Here is a 21,744-nt window from a genome sequence, read left to right as displayed (position 1 = left end):
AATTCTTAAAAACTAGCTATTTTTCTAGGCATGGTGCTGGATGTTAAGGACAATTCTGAAGAGGTCATGATTCTCTCTCTACCTGTCTACTTGCCAATGCAATGAGAGGAACATACGTGTTTTAGGTACTAGGAGCCTAGGACTTGTGCTCACCTGAGGAATGAGTCTATATTGGAGATATTTAGGGGCAATTTCCCTGGTCTCTTGGAAGCTGCCCGCATTTGTGCAGAACAAATTCTTTTTTCATTATTATTATTTTTTTTTGCACACAAATCTCTAACTTCATGGCCAGTACCACTTCTATAGAAAAGAACTTGTCATCCATACCCTTCATATAAAAGACATTCATTTTGGAGAAAAGTTATGAACTTTTGCTCAAGGCATTGCTTGCAAGTCAGAACTTCATAATTGCCATGGAGGGCAAACCTCTGAAAACTGCTGGGAAAACATCGAGTACTCTCACTTAAATACAGAACAAATACCCCTCACATTCCTCAAGGGAGAAGGGAGAGTCTAAATTAGAATTTGGTCCACCAGTATATAATAGAAATTATTCAAGAGAAAGCGAAGTTATATAAAGAACTTCTGTGGTGATCACTATTGTAAAGTCAAAAATTCTTTTGTGAAGTGTAAAATGACTAACTTTGTAAATTGCCCTCTAGTTGTGTTTCAGAGATATGAATTTTTATGTGTGTCTGATTTCTTTGAAAAAGGAATCCCCTGTAGTGGCATTGAGATTTCCAATGTATAAAAGAAGTCCCAAAGGAAGGCATGGGATTTAAGTGGGCATTTACTTTCATCATTTCCCCCGACACATTATAAGGCGATGCTGCTGAGGGGGGAAAAAAATCGCTGAGAGGAAAGAAGCACACCCACGCTCAATCTCCTTCTGACAGACACGTTCCTATGAGTGTGTGAATGAATGGGCTCCACAGCAATAACAACGACTGGTGTGAGAACTGAGCCCGCAGGGGAGGGCAAGTGGCAGGGAACATGGGAATTAGGAAAACCGTCGGTAGCTCACCCTGTGCTCTCTGCCTTCCTCATTCGTGTGTTTTCTGAGTCAGCATTAGCTAAATTTTCCAGAAAGCCATCCACAAAGTACAGCCTGGACATTCAAAGGACGTCACTCATTTCCCCCAGTGGCCTTGACAAGTCAGGAGCTTGAAAGCAGGGAAATCCGGATGTCTCAGCTATGAAGTGGAGCAGTGGCCTCAACATATTTCCAGAACCCTCCATCCAGCCTGGTGATTGAGCTGCTGCCTCCCTTGCTGCCAGTGGTCACCTGCAGTGCTTCCCTGGCTCTGAGGGGTTTGCACAATGGCCAAGTGCTTCAGCCTGGTGTTGCTTCTTGCCTCCATCTGGACCTTGAGGTTTCTGGCCCAAGGCTCTGTCAGAGTACAAGGTAGGTTTCTCACCAGATTTCCAAACAGAAGCGAGGCAAGGTCTTGGAAACTGTCCTAAGCCCACTGGGCTCTTGACTAAGGACTACTGACTGGGAATGAGGGCAACACTCAGGGGTCACAGAAGATCTAATGATAGGATTGCTCAGCCAGAAGCGAGCAATTGACCATATTGTCAACTTCACCAACATGATGATGTTTGCCTTGATATCCCTTTGAATGTTATTTTGGTTATGGCATATTTTAATAACAATATATATAAATAAAACATGGAGGAGAAATAATTTGTTCTTAAAAGTGTTTCATTCAAGAAGCCAACTATGACTATAGAAAATTTGAAGCAATTACTAAAAAATGGGTAACTGTCACTAAGTATTGTCCTATTTTGTGTTTTTAGAAGTATTGGCATAATTATTTTAATTCCAAGTACATCATGCTATACATTAAATACTATATATTAATATGCATTGAATTTAATATGCGGGAAAATAACTGAAAAAAAAATTTATGAAAATGTAAGTTTAAAAATTCACCGTCAGCTCCCTTCCAAAGGAATGACTTAAAGTGATTTCCGGGCTTTTGGGATGTCTAAATGGAAATTTCATTCTGCTCTGTAGGCAAAAAAATTATAACTACAAATCACTTATTACAGCTCTGGGCAAATGAAAATCTGAGCACTTTTATTAAAGGGAAAATAGTTTTTTCCTCTGTTGGAAGATGGCACAAGATATAAAATATAACTGAGAGACACTTGGAATTGACTCATATATTGTACTTTAATTTCTAAGGGAGTTTAGAGTTCTATGATTGATATTTACCCCTGCCTCCCAAATATCAGAACGGTTACTTGGGGTCTTTTTGTATTATACTGAGTATTGAACCCAAGGTTGCTTTACCAGTGAGCCACATCCTCAGCCCTTTTTTTTTTTTTTTAATTTTAAGACAGAGTCTCACTAAGGAACTTATGACCTACTAAGTTGCTGAGGCTGGACTTGAACTTGTGATCCTCCTGCCTCAGCCTCCTGAGTTGCTTGGATTACAGGCTTGCACCACCATGCCTCACCAGAACAGTTACTTTTATTAATTTAGATACTGGGAATTGAACCCAGAGGTGCTTTATCACTGAGCCATATACCCAGCTCTTTTTATTTTTTATAGCTCACTAAGTAACCTAGGCTGGCCTCAAACTTGTGATTCTCCTACCTCAGCCTCCCAAATTGCTGGGATTACAGGCTTGTGACACTGAGCCCAACAGAAATATTACTTTTTTTGGTGGGAGAGGGTACCAGGGATGGAACTCAGGGGCACTTGACCGCTGAGCCTCATCCCTAGCCATATTTTATATTTTAGAGACAGGGTCTCACTAAGCTGCTAAGCACCTCACTATTGCTGAGGATGGCTTTGAACTCACTATTCTCCTGTCTCAGCCTCCCAAGCTGCTGAGATTACAGGCATATGCCATGGCTCCTAGAGAAATGTTACTTTTAAATAAGCTTGGTCCTTTTTGAAATTGCCCTGGGGAGACTTCACTTTTCCCCTCAATGCCACCATTATTCCAACTATTTGGGAAATCAGTGCTAAAACAATGACTCCATTGCACTCTGTGCACTGTCTTCAATGATGAAAAAAATTTTCCTAAGGAAATTAACTGTTTGGAAGCAACTGAAAGTACCTTAACCACATTTGTGGAATCAAGATGTGATGAAGGTGAGTGATGGTGATGAAAACTTTTCTGAAGGTCTATTATGTATTATAGAAGGCTTCATTTAATCCTCTCAAGAACACATTTTATGAATAAATAAACAGCAGTCCCACCAAATGTTATGCAGGAGATAAATGCTAAAACTTGGGGTTGAAATCAGCTCTGATTTCCAGGTACATTTTTACTGTTTTCTAAGAAATATTTAAGGAAGGGGCTAGCAGAGTGCCCCTTAGATTCCAGCTCCCTATTTTTATATCTAAATGAAATAGGAAAGCATGAAATTGCTTAATTTTTGTTGATTGCTTTCTATGGATCCAGTGTCTGTGAGGTACAAGTTATCTCATTTAATTCCAAATAAAAATCCTGGGATAATGTAGCAATCTCCATTTTACAGACAACAACACTAACTTGTCCAAGGTCCTAAGGACCAGTTAACAACAGAAGAAATTTCTAAAGCCAGGTCTATTCGCACAGAATAGGTCTATCATGACTCTAAATAATAGCACTACTCTAAATAGTAGCAAGACCACTTTATAGTGTAACAAAGACTGTCTCTGAAGTCAATTTCCAAAGAAGCAATGAGAAGACATCTGAGCAAAAGCAAGCTTATATGCCAAAGGAGCCAAATTCAAGGGCAAGTGGACAACTGTCTGTGTATGTGTGTTTGTCTGTCTCCCTGCAGTAAAGTGGAAGGCAGAATCTGCCCCCACGTTTCTTATGTCCTTGGGTTTAGAAAAGACACTTACACAAGTTTTAAATTTTCTCTTAAAAGAGGCAGGGTTTAGCACAGAATAATATCAACAGATGATAGGTGTGGGAATTACTATTGATTTTAGTATTAATAACAGCATTGGCATAGGCATGAACAACAGTGCATACAGTCATAGGTCGCTTTGTGGCCCCAGGCACAAACATTGGTATTAGGGTATTGCTTTCTGGTCTCTCTTGGTGACAGTAGAATCTGGATGCAAACAAGGCCACTTGCAAATACACATCCCTTCCTCTAGCCCCTGCTTCAGAACACAGCAAGATCACACAAAGGACTTAGAGATGTTCCTTCTATGTTTACAATAAGAAATTTCCTTTAAATACCAGCCTAGAAAGTGATAGAGACATTTCTGCATCCACCACATAGAGCTCTCTGAACAACCAATTACTTGGGAGATTAAAATGCCCTTTGATGCCTTTTTTTTTTCGATGAAGCCCAATAGGAATAATATACTTGAATATAGTGCAACATGATAATTTTATATGGTCTATAAATCCAAGAACCTAGAGGGAAAGGGTCAAATCAGTTCCCAAGTCCATTAGATTTTGGGTAAAAATATTAGCTACATCTTAACAGTTCATCTGCCTCAGCTGCCCCAGGAAGATCAATTATTAAGCAGACTAAAACCAAAATGCTTTGAAGATGACATAATGGTGATGTTATCTACGATTACATATCAGTACCTACTATATGGTAGGCACTATGCTAAACATTTTTATTAGAAATTCATTCACATGATTCTCACTACCCTATCCAGTAGATCCTGTAACTGTCCATATTGTAAATGAGGAATCTGAAGCTCAAAGACATAAAGTAACTAGCCTGAAGTCACAGAGCTAGCAAGAAGCATAGACTAGTTCCAGCCCAGGTCTGACTCTAAAATTCTATTTCCTTTATTTAGTTTCTCTGCCATGCAAGATTTATTGCCCAGGAACTCCAGGAACTTCTGAGTAAGCCTGCCCCCCAATGGTCAGAGAAGACCTGGAACCGAGAGAGCCCACATTCTGTTAAAATGAATGCAACATTTTTCAGTCTATTTTAGAAATAGTGGTGTCCCCAACTACATTGATTGGGAGCATTGCTAATATTAATAATTATTCTATTAACCCAATGCCTGATTTCGGTCTTTCCCAAAGCCTCAGAGGCTTCATTTTACAGAGTCCAAAAAGATCGGCAGCAGCTCTATTACCTAGACCACACCCCAGGAGCTAGCAGCCAAAGTCCCCATGCAATGAATGAGGTACCTTATTAGAGATGGATTGGATGGATTTGGATCTGGTGAGATTTGTAGCTTGAACCAGAGCAAGCATCCATCTAACCCAGCAGGCTGTCCTTGTAGGAAATTCTTGGCCTATGTCCTGTTATTTCTAAATTCAATCCCAGCCCCCAGACCTACTGCCACACCACAGTAACAATTCTCTTGCGAGAAGGAGAGCCTAAGGTGTGGGGCAAGGGCAAAGCACTGAGCACCTATGTGATTTCCCTGCAGAGCTCTCCATCTCACTGCCATGCAGAATTCTGGGGGTCACCCTCGTGAACAAAAAGGTACACCGGCAGATGAACTTCACAGAAGCCAAGGAGGCCTGCAGGCTGCTGGGACTAACTTTGGCCAGCAAAGACCAGGTGGAAGCAGCATGGAAGTCTGGCTTTGAGACCTGCAGGTGAGGAACGACTGGATTCACTAATGCTGCTGAAGTCCTTTGAAGCTGTGTTCTTATTCAGCACTAGACATGGTGCTTTCTAATCCTTTGTCCATTCAATGCATGTGTTCTTTTCCAGTTATGGATGGGTTGGAGAAGGGTACACGGTCATCCCTCGGATTCTCCCGAACCCCAAGTGTGGGAAGAATGGGATAGGCGTCCTGAGTTGGAAAGTTCCAGTTAGCCATACGTTCAGGGCCTATTGTCACAACTCATCTGGTGAGTCCACCCTGCAGCCTCTCCATGTGGCATGTCCTTTATGGGTATCTACAGCTCTGTGGCCTGTTTGGGTAGAGTAACCTGGGCAGCAGTAGAAGCAGCCATAGCAAAGGTCAGCCAATTCTCCCAAGACTGCCTCCAACTGGGCTCATGCCCCCCAGAGCAAAAGTTAGGGAAAATACGACTGAAAGGCAGTCTAAGAAGAGGGCATCCCAGGAGACTCAATTACTATCTCTACCACCCCTGCTTCCTATAAGATAAACAGGAAGAAGGGAAGGAACCAAATGTCACATGTATATGACCCATCCACTGTGAATGAAGCATTATGCAGGTTAGTTGTCTCTGAACCTCCACAGCTGCCCTGTGAAGGTTTTATCACCCTCAGTTACAGGATACAGAAATTCAACCCAGAGGATGTAAAAACATCTCTAAAGTCTCTGTATTAGTAATTTTCTGTTACTGTAATGAAATACCCGAGGCTGAGTACTTTATAAAGAAAGGAGGTTATTTAGCTCACAGTTCTGTAGATTCAAGGACATGTTGCCAGCATCAGTTCAGCTCAGGGAATTCTTTGTAGAGAATGGCATCCCAATGGTGGGAATGCCTGTGTGAGAGAGAGATCAAATGACAAGCCTGTAAGCCAGAGCCTGATCCAGGATGGCAACCCTCTCTACCAGGTTCCTAGGAGAACTGTATCTGTTCCTTTAAAAGGCTATTACCCTTAATGACCTCCCACCAGGCTCCACCTCTTAAACGACCCACCACCTCTTAACATCATCACACTGAAGACCAAGCTTCCAACACGTGAATCTTTGGGGATTCTCTCAAACCACATTCAAACCATAGCAGTCTCACCCCCATAAAGGTTCAAACTCAGGTCTAACTCTGACACCTTGCTCTTTCCACTGTTCCACACTCTTTTAGAGGAGAGGAAATACAGATGCAACGTTTGACATTTTTAAGAACAAACACAATCTCCATTTAATGACAGAAGGAATTGAATCCCAACCAGTCTAGTAGTCAATTCTCAGAGCATTTTCCCTTAAATCCCTACTTGCTCTCAATTGCCCTAGGAACCACTGTCTGGCCCATTACTTTTCACACATACTCAGATGCTTGACCCTCAGATTAGGTGCTGAGTGGTCCCACACAAGATAGATTTTAAATTCATTCCCTAAGTTCCATGAGATAAATGTTCACCAACCAACATGAGCAAAACCCCAGAAAGGCAGTAGGGAAGACAAGCAGTTAGTTCCCCGAACCTGGGAAAGGCCCTCAGGGCACCTTGTTGGGTTCCCTCACATCATGGATGAAATGACCGTGGTTCAGACTCGGGGCAGCACAAATCTGCAGTTAGTGGCAGAGCCCGGCTGGAGCACAGGGCTTCTTCCAACATTTTTTCACCACCGTCCTTCTGTCCTCTGTCTCGTCAGCCTGTCATGGTTGGCTAGGGAATTGGCCATTGACATGCCTGCTTGTCTCATATCCAGCCCATGCCTGTCAAACAGCCTGGTAGCTGCCTTGCCTTCCCGCCAGCTGTCAACGTGACAGTATGAAACCCAGGCCTCTGACTTGGATTCGTCTGTTGACCCATGGTTTCCTTTAACTTGTTCTCTCATTCCCTTGGTTCCTGCATACATCCATCCATCCTTCCTTCTACATTTGTTAGCTGGCATCTGTTAAGCCAAAGGCTTGATTAGACTCATATTCAATATTTTTGGCAAACATATTTTAGAGATGATATTATCATATTGTGTATTTTGGATCACATCATCACAATAAAAGGCACTTAATGTAATTATGTCCCATTTTTAAATTATGCTTTGATCATTTAATTAAGATGGTGACTGCCAGTTCCCTCTAATGGAATTATAATGATATGTCTTCCCTTTTGCAATTAATAGATAATCTATAATGTGATATTTTTGCACCATGAAAATAGGTGGACCCACAAACTGCCTTTTACCTAACAGTTTAACCAATCATTGATGAGCTTCGCTGGAATCAGTTATTATGTAGGGGGCTGGAAAATGATGATTTTTCTAAATCTATCCTTCCTTCTACATTTATTAGCTGGCATCTTTGATAAAGAAGAATCTCTTTGGGTGTGCGATGCACGCCTATAATCCGAGCTACTCTGGAGACTGAGGCAAGGAGGATTGCAAGTTCAAAGTCAGCCTGGACAACTTAGTGAGAACCTATCTTAAAATTTAAAAAAAAAGTGCATGGAACGTAGCTCAGTGATAAAGCACGCCTTGATTCAATTCCCAGTACCACACACAGAAAAGGAGAACTCCCTAAGAGGAAGAACTCTCTCTCACATATACACAGACACTTACATGCACTTTCTCTCTCCAACTTATACTACCATGACACATTATTCATAATGCTCTCAATGTTATAGTCAATCTTACAATTATTATTCTTATGGATGTTCAAATTGTCCCAATTCTGGCAAGTGTGAGCACCTTCTAGTTCACTATTGTGTCCTCTATCCTATTTTTGCTAATATATTTATTTTATTTTATTTTATTTTATTTTTTGCTATACTGGGGATTGAACTCGGGGGTGCTCCACCGCTGGGCTATATCCCCAGCCCTTTTTATTTTGAAACAGGGTCTCACTACGTTGCCCAGGCTGACCTCAAATATGCAATTCTCCTGCCTCAACTTCCTGAGTCACTAGGATTACAGGCATGTGCTCCTGCAGCGAGCTTATCTTATTATTTTTTGAGTAATTCCTTGCTCCCTGACACTATGACGTATCCCAGGCTCACTTTGTACTTTCTCTGTCCCAAATGTGAGAACAGCTACTCATTTCTACAAAGAACCTGGTTCTTTTTAGTGAAGAATGTTAATTAGAAACCAAGATCTGCATATAGGTTGTTCTCAGTACTACTAAAGTTTCCATTGCTTCTTGGTCCTTTTTGAATGAGCAGCTAGGAATGTCATATATATATGACTCATAATTTTAAATATACATATATATTTTTAAATATACATAATTTTAAATATGCATATATAAATTATAAGTTTATATTGATAGTTCCAGCTCAAATTAATAATGTATTATTTCTTATTTTACTTTTTAAATATTTGTATCTCTTTTTTCTTTATTGAAAGTCTTAGTTCCTTGTAAACTATATATTTTATTATCCTACAAGTTTCAAAATTATAAAACCAATATCATCAAGAATAACAAACCTACTGAGTGGAATTTAAGATTTCTTTGCAAGCCTTTTAGTCCTTAGAACAAATCCTTGCAAAGATTGTTATCAGTGACTTATGTACCAAGGTGACTGGAAAAAAATCTCTATTCTATGAGGTTGTATTATCATTTTTAAATAAGGTAAGTTCACTTGTATCTGATTGTGATCAATTAGAGTTCAACTTTTTTTCCTGTGTTTTTTGAAATAGAAAAAAACACTTACATGCTTCGATGGCCCAAAATATGCTTTTTTAAAGTATAGTCAGAGAAGTCTTCCTCCTAACCTTTCCACACTGTTTCCACTACCATTTAGGTTTCTGGTTTATCGCTGATTGTGTGTATAAAGGGAGCATGTGCATACATGTATTTGTATGTGTGTGTGTGTTTTGTTTCCCCTTTCTTTCTTACAAAGAACTAATATACTATATACACTACTCTTCTTTTTCATCTAAATTCTAGAAATTACTTCATATCTGTTCATAGAGATATTTCTCATTTTAATGGCTACATAGTACTCTACTGGCTGATTACAGCATAGCTTATTCAGCCCCTCTCCCATTGATGGACATTTGGGCTGTTTCCAGTCTTCCTAAGGTCTAAGTTTTAGGATTCCAGGTATTTCTAGATTCTCCTTTTTCTGTGCAATTGCAATAAGCTCTTCCTTTGTCCCTGGATTGGGCTGTCTCCCTCTACATTTCATCCCCCACGCACGTCCACTGGTAACTATGTTCCTTCTCTGATCACAGGCTTGAATGATTTCCCATTTGAGAATGTAAATTGTGAGGGCTTTTGCACATAAAGGTGGACTTATATGAGAATTCTGTATGAAATTTAGGAGGTTGGTGGACCCCCGTTGAAAATTCCCTCTCCTCCAGAATTGAGTCCAAATTCTTTAACATGGTAATTATGAATCTTGATACCATGGCCCCACCTATCTTCCCAGTCTTCTACCCTGCTCCTGGCCTATCAAGTTCCCTCTTCCACACACACTATGTACTCTAGCCACACTGCACTCCTTGTTATTTTTCTATCATGACTATACTGTCCAGCTTCTGGATATTTGGATCATGCTGCTCCTGCTGACTGGGATATCCGATTCTGCCTTTGATCCTAGGTGAGCTGTGCTCTCTTTCAGCCTTACAGGCTGCCTTATTCACCCCATGGGTGAGTTCATTCAGCTCCGGGCTCTCGTACCTTCTGTTCTCTTTACTTTGAATGTTTTTGCCCTAGATCTTCAATGACTGGCCACTTTTCATCATTTGGGTCTCAGCTTGAGTGTCACCTCCCCAGGAGACCTTCTCTTATCGCTCCATCCAAAGTATCTGTCCCTCTTCCTCCACCCTTCTCAGTTGAATTCACATCCTGTCTCATTTTCTTTACACTATTAACCATCCTCTGAAATTCTGGCTTATTTGTTCACTTATTAGCTTACATACCCCTAAAGAACAGGGACTTGGTCTCATTTGTATCATGTCCCTAGCACCTAGAACAGGACCTAACACAGAGTTGATGCTCCATAAATCTTTGCTTTATGAACACACCAATCCTCCATGCTCCGCCCAGATGACTTAATCCTCGATGATCACCTATTTTCTTATCCTGGAAGTGAGAACCATGACTTGCTTGTATTTAATACTAGTCCCCAACATAGTCTGGTGAGCTGAGTGTTTTCCCCCTGATATTCAGAAATGTTCATCTTCCATGGGAAGAACCTCGGGATGAAGTGGGATTAAAGAATGCAAAATGGGATTAAAAATTCAAGGCAGAGAAGGTCAAGGATGATATCGATTTAAATGGAGGTATTTTTAAAGTAGAATAGAAAAATAGCACACAATTTCATGCATATGTGGTCAAATTGTTTGATCGGTTGTGTTCGTGAACTTGATTGGCAATTCACTTAATTTTCAAGCAAATCAACCTAATGGAATTACTTTTTGTCTATAACAAACATTCCAACTGATGCTATCCACTTCTGAAAAAAAAACAGGGATTTAAAATAGATGCAAATTGATATTATAATATGTTTCATGGCTCTGTCATTTACTACTTACTCTGTCATTTACTTGACTTTGAGCAAGTTATTCAATTTCTTTCAACTTCAGTAATCTCCTGTGTAAATAAGGATTTGGTAAAATTGTTAAATGAGTTACCTATTTAAACACCTAGTACCATGGTTGATTTGGAGTCAAATACCAAACAAATATTAGTTTCTTCTCTACCATTTTTTCAACAGATTAGAAAACAAATACACATGGCTCCCATGGTCTCCCCCCTGCCTTTTATATTTTGGGGTTTTAGTTTTGTTTTGTTTTGTTTTTTATGAGCACAGAGAAATTTGGTTTTAGCAGATCTTATCCTGAATTGTATCACAAGTGTGTCTTGGTTCCTTATCTACTCTTTCTTTCCTGTTGTTTTTCCTTTATTTTTTATCAAATATTTATTGGGCCAGGCACAGTGGACACAGCATGATGACCAAGCAAGACAGGGTTCCTGCTTGCAGGGGTGGTCATAATCCAATGGGGACCAGTGTAATGAGAACTAGAAGAGGTACAGGAACAAATGTTTGCACATCCAATCTAGTTCCCAAGTCTACCTAAGCAAGTCAAGGTGAACCTGAGGCCTGAAGGATAGGTAGGAGTTAGGTAAGCAAAGAGCCGGCAGAGAGCCTGAACCCATTTTGTCCCATCATTCCACCTGGAAGAACACCTATAAAAACTCAAGCATAGTATATAATATAATTATATTATAATAATAAGACGAACATAATCACATTATAATGTAATAATTATAATATCAATATAATAATAAATATAAGCTCTACATCATGATTTGCAACCCGTGTCAATTTTATTGGAATATTCGCAGATTTGAAAATTAGGGACTTATTGGGTTAAGGGTAAAGGAAGCTCAGGGGAATGCTAGGCTGTGGGAGAAAGCATGTCAGGAGCTGAAGAAATTTTTGTAGGTAGGAGCCATGAGAGAAAAGCTGAGCAGATCAATCTTACAATGTCAGCAGGGCAAGACCATGGAGCACAGCCATGCAGAGTAGAGACAGACTCCGCAGAATGCTAAGGAAGGAAGTGATATAATTAGATTTGCATTTTAGTGAGACCTTTCTGCTGCCGTTTGGCGGGTGATAAGACTAGAGGGAGGAAGAACAGTTGGGAGGCGTTGCAATAACTTACTTCTCATTTCATTTTTCCCTCTCTGGGCAGATATTTGGGTCAACTCGTGTGTTCCAGAAATTATCACCACTGATGATCCCATGTTTGACACTCAAACTGCACCATACACATCAGAGTTCACTGACAGTGACAGCATCTACTCAGAAGCATTCACAACACCTGTTCTTGCCACTACTCCTGCTCCAGCCACCACTTCTGTTCCACGGAGGAAAAAATTGATTTGCATCACAGAGCTGGTTACGGAAACTAGCTTCATGACTACAGAAACGGAACCCTCTATTGAAGGGGAAAAAGCTTTCAAGAATGAAGCTGCTGGGTTTGGAGGTAAAAGCTTTTTTGTGTCTATGTTCTGTGTTTATGTGTGCTGATGTATAACAGACAATGCATATAGAATGCAGTCTGCTCCAGATTAGGCACTTTGCACCTGCTAGATAAAAATGAAAGCTCAACACAAATTCAGTTTTCATAAGGGCATAGAACTTTAGAGTCGTAAAGAACCTTAATGATTAAACTACAGATCACGAGTATAAAAGAGTTTCACTGTTGGGAACTCAAGATTTATAAAAATACATTGTTATGTTATTATATGTTCAAAAATCATCACCTTAACTGCCTGTTACTTAATTAATTTCTGACATCTCTTTGTCAGGCAGACTTGTTAGCTAGATTGAGTCACTAGAGTTCATTAGGAAATGAACTCTGGTTTTTGAACTGCAATTGCGCAGAGTCGAGTCGGAGAGGCAAGACTGAGGAATCTATAGGCAGGAAGCCAAGAGGCTGGCGAGGGTCAGAGAGTAGGCTCTTCTCCTGCACTACCTATTGTCCACATCATGTGTATCATGAGATGCGCAGTAGGCGCCGTGAAGGACCTGCAGGCCTTCTCTGTCTCCTCCAGGTGTTCCCACGGCTCTGCTGGTTCTTGCTCTTCTCTTCTTTGGTGCTGCAGCTGGTCTGGCAGTTTGCTACATCAAAAGGTAAGATTGTTGGTACATTGCTGGCCTTGTCATCTTTGTCACATCCTTACCTTGTGTTTTCTGGGATTGTTATTGGCATTTTATTGGTCAAAACGGAGACGGCACTACTATAAATTTTCTTTTTCATCTGGCCTCTCTTCCCTACCAGCTTATCTTTCCTACACTTGCAGCATAGGCATGTCATCCAGACTGTAGACACTGGTCAATGAGTGTCCCTTTGAAAATCAAGATATAAAAAGGAAAGTTTGACATCTAGGGAAAATTTATATGCTACATTTGATTTTCGGGTTCTTGTTTTTCCTGGAAGAGTTGAGAGTCCAGCCTAAAGCTGGGCCTGTGAACATACCATCTGATTTAAATGACTCCGTTAAAGTGGGGGGAATTAATGTTTTGGGGCGTGCCTTAGCATCATTCCGAAATAAAGGTATTTGGTGGACTGTGCCAATAAGCACCGTTACTGGTGAGGTGTTAACTATTGTGATGCGGGTTACATAGAAATCTCACACTTTAATTTTATGTATACTTGCAGGTATGTGAAGGCCTTTCCGTTTACAAACAAGAATCAACAGAAGGAAATGATTGAAACCAAATTAGTGAAGGAGGAGAAAGCTGATGATGGCAGTACTAATGAAGAATCAAAGAAAACAAATAAAAATCCAGAGGAGCCCAAGAGTCCACCCAAAACCACAGTGCGATGCCTGGAAGCTGAAGTTTAGATGCAAAAAGAAATGAAAAGCCACACCTGAGGATAGTTTCTTTCCTGAACCATCCCAGCTCCAGGTGGGGAATCTAAAAAGGCCAAAGAACCAAAGAAGAAAGTCCACCATTGGTTCCTAATGGGAATCAGCTCAAGGCTGCCTTTGGGCTATGGTGTTCTCCAAAGGGACCCCTCTCTTCTTACCGCACCCCTTTCTGGACCCTATCTTTCTACCTCCAAAACTTCCCACAACCTCTCCAGCCTGCCTGTGTCCTAGTAATATCCCACTGGGAGAAAGGAGCTTTGCAAAGTACAAGGACCCAGGAGTACTCATCTGTACACATTTGTAAACTGGCTTCTGGGTTGGCAGAGACTAGGGAGTAACAGGCAGAGGCGTCACTGAGACCAGGCTGGCTCTGTAGCCCAGAGCCTCTCTGCAGCTCTGAAAGGGAAACACTTATATCACCTGACAGGTCCCTCTGAGCCAGGCACAAAAGGTTTGAGACCTAATCTCTGGGAAGCCAAAATAAATAGAGCGATAGAAGGAGGCCAGGATCCTGCCAGCACCATTGTCAGCAGGGACTCTAAACACAGAGGGCCAGGTATTCTTCCCTGAGCAAATTGATTGGAAACACTTTTTAGAACATTCTCACACTTTCTTTTTCTCTCTACTATTGCTGATTTTCTCCAGAGGAATAGACTTTTATAAGGAACAAACTCCCCAAAAAAGTACAAATTTCTGTTTTTATCTGGGTTAAGAAATTATTATTAAAGACAATTACTGTTAAAAAGTAATAAAATTCAACAGTTAGTTGTCAAATGTCTACTATAGGTTGATTATCCTTTATCTGAAATGCTTGGGATCAGAAGTGTTTTGTATTTTGGATTTTTTTTAGATTTTTTAATATTTGCATATACATGTTGACTATCTTGGGGATGGACTCCAAATCTGAACACAAAATTCTTTTATGTTTCATATATCCCTCATACACTTAGCCTGAAGGTAATTTCATACAATATTTTTAATAATTTTGGGGGCTTGAAACAGTTTCATGATGTAGATTTTTCCAATTGCAGATGTCATGTTGACGCTCAAGAATTTCTAGATTTTGGAGCATTTTGGATTTTGGATTTTTGGATTAGGGATGCTATATATGTATAGGTCAATGTGTATATATCAGGTGCTGTGCAAGATATTACATCCTATAACTGAATATTATCCACCAAAAAATTGCATATAGTTGAGTACTGTCTGAAGCTAATTTTTTTCTAGTTTTGAAATGCCTACCTTGCCTACTTCCAAACTAATTGTGGGCATTGGTTTGTGTTTTTTTTTTTTTCTTTTTGTTTTGCTAAGACTAATCCATTCATTTTCTTTAATATGGCAACTATTATAACATTAATTTATTATTAACATACATAACATTATTACCTCTGTATACCAAAGCACAAATTTTAAAATGTCATTAACAAACATATCACTAGCTCTTGTTTTTCTAGCAAGAGCTGTGTGAGATGTGCAGAACTATTTGTGCCAAAAAAAAAAAAATTAAAGTATTTAGAAAATTTATTTGCTCTCTTATTTACATAGATGCATTATATCTTTCATGAAAAATTTAAATAGCACCAAATTATAATCTGTAGTTTGCAAAAGTGAAAGGACAACCTTGGTTGCTAAAATTCAGATTCATGTAAACACAGCAGTATATAATCACCATGTGGACCATCCTTGCTTCGGTTAGTCTCATGTTAAGTTGGTCAAGCACACACACATTAATTAGTTCTTTACTTGCAACTCAAGTCCTACATCCCAATCCACATAGGGTTCACAGGGGAGCTGGATTTGGAACAGCTCATCTGTCTTGGCTCCTCAGCTTTCCCTCTCCCACTCTCTAGACGCCTATCTCCCTCCCCTCACCAGTGACCCTGCAGCCCCAGTCCTTGCAGTCCAGAGGTTAGAACCTGGGGGTCGTCTTTTGGATTGGCCTATAATTAAACAATTGTCAATTAATTCAATTGTCAATAATCAAAAATCAGAAATCTTATATGTTTATATTTCTAGGTTCCCTTGGAAAAAATGGGAAGATCTAGAGTAGAGAACCCATATTATCTCACTGCATAATTACCTGAGATAGAGCAATGCTGTCCCTCTTGAGGGGGCAGTCTCTCATTTCCCCCGCCCTCATCACTGAGTTGCATCCTCATGCCAAAGGAAGGGTGCCAAACCCAAGGATCCTGCGGCACTGTTGCGTTTGTCATGTCCTGCCCATGTACCTCATTTGTACTATCCATCTGGCCCTTGTGAGTTGGAATCTCTGGTTCTTCTGCTTTATCAGCTTTTTTACCCAGTTCTGGGGAAGTAAAGAAGAAAAAAGAAAAAGCTTAAATACTGGCCTTCCTCTGGGTGTGTTAGCTGAAAAAACTCAGATCTTCCACACATCTCCCATCTGTGGGCATCTACTATGTATAAGAATGCTGTTGCCTACTTCTGTTCGTTTAGACAAGTGTGTGCTCTTCCCAGGAGGAGAAAGTGGAAGGAGAAAAATCCACACAGTCACATATATAGATAGCTCCTCATCACCATGGTTGCACATCCATAGTCAACCAAGAGTGGATTGAAAATATTTAGGAAAAAAATTGTGCCTGTGCATTTACATTGCATTCAATATTATAAGTAATCTAGAGATGATTTAAAGTATTATGCCATTTTATATAATGGACTTGGGCATCTGTGGATTTTGTCATCTGAGGGGGAGACTGGATTCAATCCCCGAAAGTACCAAGGAGCAATAGTAATCACTCAGTAGCCCAAATGTCATTTGCAAACACACTAATGAAAATGTAACTCCCATCATTTTGCAAGGTAGGAAAGGGAGGAAACTAGTATTTATTGAGCACTTAAAAAGTGACAGTCATTAATCTCCACACCTTCCCTGAGAGGTCAGGACTATTACTGACATCTTGTCAGTTAGAATATTGGGTTTTTAGAGGACTCAAATCACTTTTGGAGGTCACAGCTCTAGTTAAATGATAAAGGCAGGATTCGATCCAAGGGTGACTGCAAAACCCATGCTCCTTTCCCTAAACCACAAAACATTTCTTGCCAATGACATCATAGGGATGGATGGAAATTGTTCCAACATGCAAGTTTGAAATCAGACACCTGCCAAAACAACAGGGCGAAATAAGGAAAACTCAGGACTCCAGTGTCAACTCTGGAGAGCCTTCCTTAAATCCATTGACAATGACAGGGAGAAAAGAAAACCCACTGAAGAACTGTGAGAAGTGCTTCCTCATTGATACAGACACCAACCAGGGCCGACTTAGCCCGGCTAGCATGGGTAGAAGGAACTGAGACAAGCTTCTCTAACTCCTTTTTCACAGAGTAAAACATACGAAGCCTGGGCTGGGGCTGGGGCTGGGGCTCAGTGGTAGAGTGCACTCATGAGGCACTGGGTTCCATCCTCAGCACCACATAAAAATAAATAAATAAATAAAATAAAGATATTGTGTCCATCTACAACTAAAAAAAAAAAAAAAAAAAAAATTTTAAAATACGAAGCCTAATATAACAGATACCTAGAGGTAAAACCGAGGCTAGAAGTCTCCTTTTTCCTAGTCAAGTTCTCTTTACTCTCCACTAAATAAAAAGAAATTGGAAGAGTACAAGAAATCACCCCAGTTCAAACCTACAATCCATCGCCCTGCCCAGAAATCCCTCTTCTTCAGGCCTGCCTCCTTGGTTCAAACTTAGTAGATCCATTCCTTTGACCAAAGATTCTGTTCCAAGGAATCTTCTGTAAAATCGCATGTTTTGTGTAAGGCCGGGCTGCTATCAAATATTAACACGTCGTTACAGGTTCAATGAAGACAAGCTGATGCCTAATGACAGAAAACTGGAGTAAAGCCAATGATTTTAATCCCAGCACAGTGCTGTACATAGTTGGAGTCCATAAATGTTCATGGGCTTGAACAGAATTGAATAATATCCATTTCCAGACCAAAGAAATCCTACATTTTGTTGCCTGTAGACCTTCAGTAAATGTCCAGAGCGAACCCAATCTTTCTAGGGAAGAACAGGTTTGTAAGGACAATGATAGCAACATGTTAATAAATATATTCTTACTAAGAAACAACCACTCAAATCAAAAATAAAATGTCTTAAGCTTTTCAATGTGAAGAAAAGCAATTATCTGTCAATCCAATCTTGTAGTTGAAAATAAATAAAATTTAATTGTCACCACAATGGTTTATATGTGGACTCAGCTTTAGTCAAAGAGCATTTTTTTTAACTTTTGCTTAAAATTTATTAAACATCCTTAGCTGATGTGGTATAAATATCATAGAATAGTGTAGAAAATTTGTCTCTAGAAGGATATAAATTTATTATAAATCAAAGATTACTCAATATCCTCACTTTTGAAAACTGGAGAAAACAATTCTAACACAGATTCTTCCATCAGATTTGTTCCTGAGGGTTGTTTTCTTTTTCTTTCTTTCTTTTTGCTCAAAGAGCATTTTAACAATATTATAATGCAAAATCTACCAGAGATAGACACTGGTTTCAGTGGTAGGGATGTGTTGATATTCTTAGTTGCCATCTTCTTGACATAGTGTTGCAAGCCAGCCAAGGGCTGTGTGTGTGTGAACTGGGCACATTTGTGTGGAAGGTCTGAGTTTTTTCAGTTAACACACCCAGAGGAAGGCCAGTATTTAAGCTTTCTCCTTTTTTTCTTTACTCCCCAAGAAATGGGTAAAGCTGATAAAGCAGAAGAACCAGAGATTCCAACTCATAAGGGCCAGGTGGGTAGTACAAATGAGGGACATGGACAGGACCTGATGGAGGCAACGGTGCCTCAAATGAGAGTACTCAGATGGGAGTACTCTTCCCTCTGTATGTACCCAGGAAATGCCCCAAATTTCAAATAGTATTAATGTGATTGAAGATGTCCTTCTTCAGTATCTAGAATAACATTTACTTTTAAAAAAAAGCAACTTTTCACTTCAAAATAGTTTTAAATGTACGAAACAAAAATTGTAAAAATAATATAGATTTCCCATATATCCACACCCACTTTCCCCAATGATTAACATCTATGTTAATATGGTACCCTGTCAGAATCACGAACCAACACTGACATATTATTATTAACCAACATCCATTCTTTATTCTGATTTCCTTAGTTTTTTTCTAATAGCCTTGCGCTGTTCAGATTTTCCTTGTTCTTGATAACTTGGCCGGTTTTGAGGTGTACTGGTTAAGTATTGTGCAGAATGTCCCTCAAATGAAACTTCTCTGACGTCAGCTCATTTCTGCATCTCATAAGCACACTGGGGTTAGAGGTTTGGGGAAGGAAGACCACAGAGGTAAGGTGCCATTTTCATCCCTTCATATCAAGGGTACGTAATATCAGTATGACTGACCACTATGTGATGTTAACCTTGAGCACCAGGTTTCTTCCCTATAGAGTGTTTTTCCTTCCTGTAGTGTATTCTTTGGAAAAAAAGACCCTATGCACAGCCCCCACTTAGGTAGTAGGGAGTGCCCTGCCTCTTTGAGGACGCAAAATCTACATAAATTATTTGGAATTATCCTGCACAGTAGAGTCATCTATTCTCCCTCATTAATTTATTTATTCAATCATTTATTTGCATCAGTACAGACTCGAGAAAATCTCTTTTCCACTTTAGGCTATAACTCAATACCATTTTATTTATTTTGTTGCTCCGTGTGTTCCAGCATCAATCACTGGGAGCTCTTTCAGTTTGGTGCTGTGTCCTTTTGACATGCCCTCAAGGGTTTTTTTTCTTTTCTTTCTTTCTTTCTTTTTTAAGGCATAGATAAAATTTTATTTAGGAAGATAGCTGCACATTTAAGGGAGAATGCAGGCTTTCTTGAGAGTAAGAAGCAGCCCTGGCTTGGGCCAGAGGTTCAATATTTATAGAAGGCCTGTATCAGGGGATAGACTGGAGGTGGATTCAGGGTGGAGCTGCACAATTTCTTGCCAGTTTTCCTGCACTTGTGTATTTTCCTCATTTTACAAGGGCACCAGGCCAAAGGCATGGGCCAAGGTTTGCAGCTCATTTCTGCATCTCAATGACTTGATGGTGTTTCCCTTAAGATTATGTATTTCTCTCTCCTTATCCTAGATCCTTACCTCATCTCTCAACCCCACACACTTTGATCCTTAATCTTAAGGGTTGGTGAGGGGTAAAGATCTCTCTTCTATAGCTGCTTCAGGCTGGCAAGCAGCAATGACCCTGCCTAGACAGGGATCAGAGTCCCATCCTTCTATTCTAAAGGAGATAGACACTGGTTTCAGCTGTGGGGATGTCTGATATTCTTATGTTGCCATCTTCTTGACATGATGCTGCAAGCCGTCCATGGGCTGTGTGTGTGAGCTGTGCACATTTGAGTACTTGAGGGGACTGGTGCTCTTGACTGGGCTGTGTGACATATGTGTCCTTTTCACTCGCTCTGCATCCCCACACAGCATCTGAGATGGGTGTGGCATTCCAAGATGTCAGTCAATCTGCTGACCCCTAGATAATACCAAGCAACCCCTAAGACCCAATCCCTTACCTTATTTGGGTTGAACTTTCTCGAATGTTTCCCCCCAATAAATAGGATGGTTTCAAGCATTCTCTCTCTCTCTCTCTCTCTCTCTCTCTCTCTCTCTCTCTCTCTCTCTCTCTCTTTCTCTCTCTCTCCTGGCCTCCCTGTGGGAGATGGAGGAGCCATCACTGAACCCAAAAAAAGGTATTTTCTGTCTCTGGGTGGTTATTTCGTAGCCAGCCCAATTCACCTGGAGTGTCCCGACTAATTCAGTCACGTGTTGCGGCAATGTGGAATTGTTGTAATCAAAGTTGATGTCTCTGGAGCCCCACGTTGAGCACCGATGTCAGAGGAGAAGAGATGTCACCAGAGAAGGGTCCAAGGAGTTCCCAGACAACAGGGGGAACTGAACAGGACCAGGGGAATTCTTGGCATATGTGATAGAAAAGAAATTCAGCAGGAGCCAGACAAAGGCATAGTCAGAGATTTATTTAGGAAGGTAGATACACAAAGGAGAATGCGGGCTGTCTCAAGAGACAGAATTCTGCCCTTCTGGCACCATAAGATGTTCCAGTTTCATCTTTTCTATTTCATGACTAAGTTCTAGAATCAGCCATTTCATTTCTGCAAGGAGCCTATTTTTATTTGGTGTTGGTTGGTTGGTTGGTTTTTGTTTTTTTAGAATGGTATTAGAATTAGAAGCCAAGATCTGGGCACTATGCACATTCTTGCTACTGGCATGTCATTGCTTCTGGGCCTTTGCCAAGCAATTTAGGGAACAAGAGTCCTAAGTATTTCCAATTTCATAGACCAATGATTCTTTTGGAAATCTGGGGTGCAACCCAGGCTTACTTTCCAACTTTCAAATTTAATTCAGATATTGACATCTGTAAATTAAACTTCTATCTAAAAATCATCATCATATTGTGAAAACTAACAAAGAGGAAGGATGCAAAATTAGAGTAAAGAGAAGTCACTAAAAAGTCTAGTTTTATGAAAAATTCACTACACAAATTAATTTTGCTCTTTTTTTTCCTGGTATGAAGACTTACTAATGATAAACACCAAAGGATTAGCATTTCTCAGTCCACTAGAAAGGAAATAACTATCTGTTGAGCATGGTAGTACATGCCTATAATCCCAGTAACCTGGGAGGCTGAAGCAGGAGGATGGAAAGTTCGAGGCCAGCCTCAGCAATTTAGCAAGGCCCTAAGCAACTCAATGAGACCCTCTCGCCCACATCCAACATGGGTGATGGAATTTGGGTTTCCTCTGAGTGATGCTGGCTGGCTGTTAAATAAAGCTAAGAAAAGGAAAGGCAGAGAAGAAATC

General features: G+C 40.2%; 1 protein-coding gene across 1 annotated transcript; it reads left to right on the top strand.

The window, feature by feature from the left end:
* The first annotated feature begins 967 nt into the window (after nucleotides 1-967).
* Lyve1 (lymphatic vessel endothelial hyaluronan receptor 1) lies at nucleotides 968-15,867 on the top strand. Its single transcript, XM_076844210.2, has 6 exons — nucleotides 968-1,405; nucleotides 5,364-5,535; nucleotides 5,654-5,793; nucleotides 12,216-12,509; nucleotides 13,081-13,159; nucleotides 13,689-15,867. Exons 1-6 carry the CDS (start codon nucleotides 1,321-1,323, stop codon nucleotides 13,873-13,875), a joined length of 957 nt encoding a protein of 318 aa, XP_076700325.2. The 5' UTR covers nucleotides 968-1,320; the 3' UTR covers nucleotides 13,876-15,867.
* The last annotated feature ends 5,877 nt before the right edge of the window (nucleotides 15,868-21,744 follow it).

This window comes from Callospermophilus lateralis, chromosome 2 (assembly GCF_048772815.1).
Source record: "Callospermophilus lateralis isolate mCalLat2 chromosome 2, mCalLat2.hap1, whole genome shotgun sequence".
Lineage (NCBI taxonomy): Eukaryota > Metazoa > Chordata > Mammalia > Rodentia > Sciuridae > Callospermophilus > Callospermophilus lateralis.
The sequence above is the reverse complement of the archived record's forward strand: the minus strand, read 5'-3'. Positions and strand labels throughout refer to the sequence as shown.

Excerpts from the sequence above, each read along its gene's own strand:
- Lyve1 (XM_076844210.2), top strand. The coding sequence starts at position 1,321 with ATGGCCAAGTGCTTCAGCCTGGTGTTGCTTCTTGCCTCCATCTGGACC. Across the intron at positions 1,406-5,363 it reads AGGCTCTGTCAGAGTACAAG|AGCTCTCCATCTCACTGCCA; the intron begins GTAGGTTTCTCA and ends ATTTCCCTGCAG. Across the intron at positions 12,510-13,080 it reads TGAAGCTGCTGGGTTTGGAG|GTGTTCCCACGGCTCTGCTG; the intron begins GTAAAAGCTTTT and ends TGTCTCCTCCAG.